General features: G+C 43.8%; 1 protein-coding gene across 1 annotated transcript; it reads right to left on the minus strand.

Moving 5' to 3' along the window:
* Nucleotides 1-279: 279 nt before the first annotated feature.
* LOC138605415 (elastase-1-like) lies at nt 280-5,663 on the minus strand. Its single transcript, XM_069677659.1, has 8 exons — nt 5,624-5,663; nt 5,431-5,534; nt 3,119-3,219; nt 2,762-2,887; nt 2,382-2,518; nt 2,139-2,281; nt 546-695; nt 280-353 (listed from the first exon to the last, which is right to left on the minus strand). Exons 1-8 carry the CDS (start codon nt 5,661-5,663, stop codon nt 342-344), a joined length of 813 nt encoding a protein of 270 aa, XP_069533760.1. The 3' UTR covers nt 280-341.
* Between the last annotated feature and the right edge of the window lie 2,155 nt (nt 5,664-7,818).

The raw sequence follows: 7,818 nt of genomic DNA on the forward strand, positions 1-7,818 counted from the left end.
CTTAATTATACCTATTTGTGAGAGTGTAAACGTTGTTTTTAAATCAATTTAACATCCAAAGGTCAGCTCACATATATTCCCTGGTTGGAAAGATGACCTGCTGACGGTGCTGTCTGAACAGATCTGCTCTCTTTTATTCTTGCTCCTAAATCTCTCTTCACCTTCATTAAGTTGTGCTTTTATAAATCTGAACATGAACAAGGCCTGCCGTCTCCCACACACAATACAACACAAACAATGGAGCCAAATGGACTTATCAGAGATTTTATTCTGATGGAGGCAGAAACTGAGATGAATCCAGAGCGTTCGCTCGCTTGTCTCCATGGAGCTCGTCCTTCTTCTCAACCCATGATCTGGCAAAGCAAGGACAGATGAGTCATTACGTGATTATCATCAGGAATCACATCAAAGTGCTGAACAGATAGACGTGTATTTGTTTATGAACAGGATCATTCAATCCTCCAGTGTCTGCTCACTAAGATGCTGTGTATGAATGTTAAGAAAAACTATCTTCTGGTTTATAAAGATTCATGTTTGATACTGACGTTGTTCATCCAGCTGATGTAGGCGGAGACACGGGTGAAGACGGTGGGCTTCCTGTAGGCGTTGCAGCCGGAGGAGGACACAAAGCTGGTCACACCATGGACGACCCACTGGCCGTTGACGCTGCAGTTCAGGGGGCCGCCGGAGTCGCCCTGGATTCAGACAAAACACATCACAGACTGAAACTCAGAGCCAAACATTCATAACCTCCTGGCAGAGTTGGGACACCATGTTCCAGTGCATTTAACTCTTTTCTTCTTGTGCAATCTCAGACAGTCTGGAGCAAGTTTGGACAGAACTTGCAAAACTTTGACACTTTGTGCAGTTTAAGCAGCAGCCTGGATCATTGTAAGTGACTTCTGCCCCTGCTGATGCAGCGAGTAATCCCACATGTGTCCCCCAAAATATCTTTCTTGACAGGAAGGGGTCAGACTGCAGCTCAGGGGGGGGACGTTCAATTTCACTTTGTCATGCCGGACTGGGACTGAATTCTGAAAAGTTCTGTACAGTGTTTCTCACAGTCTGCTTATAACCAGCCATCATGCCTGCTGCTCTAATCGCAGGGTGACACTGAGGTTTGGGAGAGAACTGGAGAAACTGGGTAGAAATTCTGAGCTGGGAAGAGTCTGCCCTGCTGAAACAGGCGTCCTTTAATCCTGCAATGTTAGCTGTGGATAATAAATGCTTAATAGGTTAACAAATTCATCTCTTTCCAGGTCCAGCTATGCAGGTCATCTGTCCAAAGTCCAGTCACTCAACAAGAATTTAAGACACCCAAAAGTTTATCTGATTAATGGCTTATAACTTATTTATAATGCTTTAATCAATCATGTTCTAAGCAACGCCTGCAAGCTAGTTCAGGCAGGCAACAAGAGCTGCACTGACTTCACACTGGACCTGCGTCATCACCTGACCAACACTTCATCCCAGTTTGGCGTCCATTTAAGCTGCAAGATTTCCGGTGATTGCAACCGCTGCCCTGCACCAGTACTGCGCTCATATTTTCAGCCCCACCACCACCCCAGCATCCACCTGCAGGCTCCTGCTAGGGGGGGTTTAAGATGTTATCTCATCACTCTTCAAATTTCAGCACGTTAAATAAATCTTCAAGGAGTGATGAGGTCGGAGCCGAGACGTCAAACCCGAGCTATGGACACAAGCTATGTTATACAGATAATAGTGCCTTTTAGAGAGTGGTACCCTGACACTGTTGTCGAGCTGCACATATACAGTCCTCATGTTCGGCCTTCCTGGGATCAATCAAAAAACAAACAAAGAAAAGATGGATGACTACAGATACAACTTCAACAAGAAGTGAAAATCCAAAGAAAAAGAAACAAACTCGACGCTCAGATGAAGCAAACAGTCTGAAAAGGAAAGCGACCGTCAGCCAGGAAAATCAAGAGTTACAACCGGAGCCAACCGTGGACGTCACACATGCAGCACGGAAATCTGGGAAGTGTGCTCCCGCAATTACCGTTTATCGCCATAGGTGGCGCCAAAGAGAATGAAACTGAGATCTTCGAGATTAAAACTTTAAAGGTATTCTGCTAAATACTATCTGAGAGGGTACACACAGTCCTATATTTCCTCACCTGGCAACCAGAGTCGCTGCCGCCACCACCGCAGACCATGGAGTCCTTCACGGTGCTGCCCCACCATCCGTAGCTGGTGCAGGTCTTGTGGTCAACAACAGGCAGGTAGGCCTGCTTCAGCTGGGCGGAGAGCTGACCACCAGCTGAGGACGACAAGAGAAACATCATCAAACAGCTGCGATGACTCCTTTAATGGCAGAGTCTCTCTGCTGTAGTGTTATGGTATCATAATGTGGGACTCACTCTGGGTGCGACCCCATCCGGTGATGTAGCAGGGGTTGTTGTGGGGCAGGACTTGGGCGGAGGGAGGCAGGGCTCCGAGCTGGACGTAGTTGTTGAGAGAAGCATCAGAGGACAGACGCAGGAGAGCAATGTCCCAGCTGAGGGTCACACACACATTCACACACACTCGAGTCAGTTACACATCTTTTTCCTTTACAGAAAAAAAGCTCATAATAATCGCATTATATGTGAGCCATTGTTTCTGTATCTTCTAAGTTCTTATTTATATGTTTATATGTTTACAAATAACGAAATAAAGTCCATTTTTATAACATGCTGAGTAGAAATATCCTCCTGTGCTGTATTTGTTTGCAGAAGTGGGTCACAACATGAGCACTCACCCTCCAGCAACGTTGTTGGAGTTCCAGTTGGGGTGGAGGTAGACGCGGCTCACGCTCATGTACTGCTCTCTGCCCTCGTGGGAGTTGATGTTGTGATCTCCGAGAACAACACGCCAAGTCCTGGTACTGTGGACGTACAAAAAAGAATAAATTAGGTATTCATACATTTTCCATTCACACTGAACCTTTCTGGCAGCTGGAGCTCTGAGGTAACCTTTAGGCAGCTGCTGGAAATCAATGCTTAACATGGAAACTGTGTTTTTGTGGGTCATTGTGGCTTTTATGTGAAACAGGTTAGAAAAAATGTTTTGGGTAGGTACGTTTTTAGCGCTGTAATTCTCTGTAATGAACTCGTACCGGTCCACGCAGTGAGCAGCAGTCATGACCCATCCTCTCCTGATCAGGGTTCCTCCGCAGGTGTGGTAGAAGCTGCTGCCAGATTGGTACTGAAGAGAAATCTAACGACACAGAAACGGAGAGCGTTACTACAACAACAAACTCGACCATTCACCGAGTGTTTCTTGGCGGCATTCCCGACATTAAAGGTGCTTAACGCCTCTTAAATTCACCTGCTGAACCTTATGGAAGCGTGTGTGCAGAAAAATATTGTGACCTATTTCACGTTTTAACGGTTTAAGCAAGAGAAGTTACTCAAGTATGGTGCTTGTGTAGATTTCTGCGGCACTTGTACTTCACTTGAGTATCTCCACTTGATGATAATTCTAGTCCACCTGATTTTCTGGGGGAATTTTGCACTCCTTGTATTATTGCTCAAATTATTCAACAGATATTGCAACCTTTATTTATATGCAAAAAATAAATAGCTTATAAGATATGATGCATTATTATATATTCCAGGCCATGCATACCCAGAGTGATGCTCATTTATTTTTGATATTGTTTGCCCTAGCATCCTCTCCATCACAAATGTTGCCTCTCCACAAATTGTTCTTCTTTCTTAAAAAACCAAACCTTGATTCTGACGTTTTATCAAATTGTAGACCAAAATCCAAGCTGCCGTTTTTATCTAAAATTCTAAAAAAGGTTGTTTACCAGCAAATCTCCCATCGTTAAGCTATAATAATTTATTTGAAGCTTTTTAATCTGGTTTTAGGGAGCACCACAGCACTGAATCGGCTCTTTTAAAAGTTCTTAATGACCTGTTTTTAGCAGCAGACAATGGGGACTGTGCGATTTGAATACTTTAAGACCTTAGCGCCGCGTTTGATACGGTTGATCACAACCTGCTTATCGCCAGGTTCAAGGACTGGGTCGGGATCCAGGGAAAAGCCCTTAAACTGTTCAAGTCTTATCTGGAACATAGAACCTTTAATGTGACCTGGAGGAATGTGGGGTTCTCCAGGGCTCAGTGCTGGCACCTCTTCTGTTCTCTCTCTGCATGCTCCCACTGGGTCCCCTCATAAAGAAGCACCAAAATATACCCAAATATACCTCCCACTAAAATGCCATAGCCCTACAACTGCTCACTTGACTGTGTCCAGGACATTAAAGACTGGATGGCCCAAAACTTCCTGAAACTTAACGCTAAAAAAACTGACGTAGTTCTCTTCCACCCTTATCCCCTTGACTCGCATCATCCCCCACTCTCTCTTCCCCTGTTTCCAACACTATCCACTGTCCTCTCTTTTAACAAAGGCATAAAAGGCCAATTAATTATCTTTAAAGACATTTTCATGTTGTAGTTGTGCTAAACTTTGCTAGGATTTTCACAATGCCACAATGTTCTCATAGGAGTGGTGAGGTTATAACTTTTTCTGCAACAAAACAAAAAGGACAGCCCTCAAAAATATTGTTTTCTGATCCTAGTGTGCAACATAATGACTGAATTACACAAGATAGATATATTTCAGGACTTTCTACAGTACAAGAGCTGTTCTTATTGAAGTAGAGTTTGTGTTCAACACTTTTGCCAATACAAGAAAATGATGTGTGCACACGTCTTCCACCAGAGAGTCAAACAAAGCACTTTAAAAAAATGTAATAATGCATCAGATTTGACTCTTCTGAGCTCTGGACCACATGTTGGCCTCACTAAGAGTTTCAAGTGTAGACAAGAGCCAACTTGGATCGTTCACTCATGAAATCCGAGCACGGCTAACAATAACATGTTTGCTTCAACGCCATTCATTTCCACCTCCAACAAACACATTCTTGTTGAATTAACATAAAATTCTTGCTCCGGTGAGACAAAAGTTTTTCTTCATAAATAAAGGAAAAGTTGTGTGTTAGTATTGTAACCTTTGTGTGAGGAGGATTCAATCAGTTTTAAACAGCCTTAATTTAATTCCTTTTTTTATGCCTGTTGGATTCAGACAAAGCCACTCGGCTAAAATAATTTCCAGGCCAAAATTTTCTGTCAAAATATTGAATAAAGTAATCGATAATTGTTGGGGTGCTGGTTTGGCTCAGTGGGTAGAGCAGGTATCCCATATACAGAGGCTACAGCTCTCGATGCAGCAGCTGTAGATCTGACTCCCGCCTCGGCCCTTTGCTGCATGTCAACCCTCACTTTCTTTAGCCAACTTCCTGTCTCTCTTCAGATGTTTGATCAATACAGTAGTATCAGTAATCAATAATTGTTCTGTAGAGGTTTCTCTCCCCTGTAACCGCTTACTATACATGATCCCTCACACAGCACTGCACTGTACCTGCCAGGGCCAGGCGTTGGGTCTGGACACCTCCCCTCCCACGACTCTCTCCTCAGCACTGTCGTCCTCCAGGAACCTGGGCTGGGGCTCCAGCTCAGCCAGCACTGAGACACAAGAAGCATTTCGGTCACTACCTTGTGAGGAATCGTGTGTGCAGAAAGTCAAAGGAGAGGGAGAAAGAGACGGTTCTTACCGAGGGCTGCGAGAGAGGTCAACAAAAGAAACCTGAGCATATTTGCAGTCTCCTGAAACTTTCTGCACTGAAAACTTCTGCCCACTGCTCTTTTATACCCTCAGGCCCCCCTCCAACGATACTGTGCGCAAGCGTGTGTGTGATACTTGTTCAACACCAGCGCATGTCCATCTGTGATGGTCTCACAGTTATCAGAACAGTGTGGCCGGAGGGGTTCATTCAGGGAAAAGCTGACTCAGTGACTGGATTCATTTTTTCCACTTGTATTTGAAACAACTGTCAGGTGTGAGATAGTCGTCTCTGTTGGTTTCTATTTGTTTTTCACTTCTACACCTTTACACTTTATGTTATGTTAAAGCCACTGTTGGCTGTAGATGTGCAGTCTACACATTCTGAAACTTCTTTACAAGTGCACCTCTGCAGTAAAAACCCATTTATGAATGTGTTTCATGCACATTCAGACTTCCTGACTCTTTAAAGCTAATTGGAGGTGATCACCACAGGGACTGGTCAAAGAAAGATATTTTTACACAGCATGATGTAGCAGTGCTCTTGCATGTTTCTGTTTTTTTCCTTTGGATTATTTGTCACCTGTTTTGTTGGATTTTTGTTACCGGGACTCTTTAAGTAAGCTTTTGTTTGTCGTCTTTTTGTTTAATAAATATCATTGTCTGCAACGTGACAGAAACACTCACCAGCATGAGGGAAAAGGCTGGAAAGAGGCCACACAAAGAAACACACAGCAAGAGGGAAGACACACAGGGTATATAAAGGGGAAACAAGACACATGTTAGTCCAGGGTTGACAGCAGTCTGGAAGACAGAAGCTGTGTCCCAATTCAGGGGCTGCAGCCTTCGACTGCATCGCAGCGCCGTGTCGAAGGCTGTCCCAGTTTGAAGGCTCCTTCACATGTGGCCGACAAATGGACCTTCTTTTAGGGCCAAGAAGGATCCATCAGGTGCATCCTTTGCGGCCCAACATATTCCAAAATGCATTGCGCGCCAATTCACACAAGATGGCAGACTCTTACGCGACCGAGGAATATACTTTAAACTATAAAAGTTATTTGTTTAAACTCAATCGGACAGCTAGCGTTAAACATATATAACAAATGATCTTTAAAATAATAGGTTAAGTTACGTGACGTCAGTTGTCGTAGCTTGTTAGCCGGCTAGCTACCTGTTGCTAGGTGACAGGAAATGACTAATTGAAAACAGAAACAAAGACATGACCTCAGGTAACTTGACGAAGAGTGTCACACAACACCTTATAAGTAGTTTTAAACAGTATCAGATTGTAAGTAGGTTTTGGTTACACATATCAATGTGGTATGTATGAAGGGGTCAGGTTGTGGAGCACATACAGCAGGTCATGTTGGGGTCACAGACTGTAGACGAGTGTTTTGAAGCCGGTAGTTTGGCATTTTGGCAAACGCAGTCTCGACTCAAATTAGCTGAAATGACACTCATTTGTTGAACTGGAGTTTTGGGCACTTCCCTGCGGCTCCATTACTCAGGCCTGAAGGCTGCTGCTTGGTACTGATCCACATCATGCTTTGTTAGGGCAACAGACTCATCACCTGTGAAACACTGGTCCCATTACGAACAGAAATTCACATTCTGGTTAAAGCTGCTCTGAAGTCAACACTGCGCTGTGTGAGCCGCTCGAGAGCCGAGATTCAGCGATGCAGAAGGGAGAGAGGAACATGCAGAGAGGAGGTAAAGTAATGAGATTATGATGAGTGCTACAGGTTGAAAGATGTTGCTTAAATTAGATTAAGATCAGTATTAAAATCTTACAGTAAAAACCCCGAGGCTGCAGCACAGTATTCCAAGTTAAGCCTTTGATAAGATAAGTATTCATGAGGCCCAGTGGGAATGATTTTATAACTCTGTTTATCACAGTGCTGGAGGAGCACAGTAGAAAGGTTTGGTATAAGGGAGATGGATGTACAGTCGTTGCTCGGGACATTTCTTTAATAAATACATGTAATTAGATTCTGAATATTTAACCTTCGTTTCAGGCGAGAGAAACAATATTGAACTTTTTTTCCGAGCAGTATAAAGGAGGCTCAAGGATGTAGACATGATGAGCATTGCTTTACTCTAAAGCTCTACTATTCAGGCTTCACGTACCAACTGCACATCCTGCAACACGTTGACACATCTTGGACATGCAGTACAGGATCTGAGCTC

Source organism: Semicossyphus pulcher, unplaced genomic scaffold, assembly GCF_022749685.1.
Source record: "Semicossyphus pulcher isolate SPU_LCO1_2020_fin unplaced genomic scaffold, fSemPul1.0.p SCAF_3, whole genome shotgun sequence".
NCBI classification, from domain to species: Eukaryota; Metazoa; Chordata; class Actinopteri; order Labriformes; family Labridae; genus Semicossyphus; species Semicossyphus pulcher.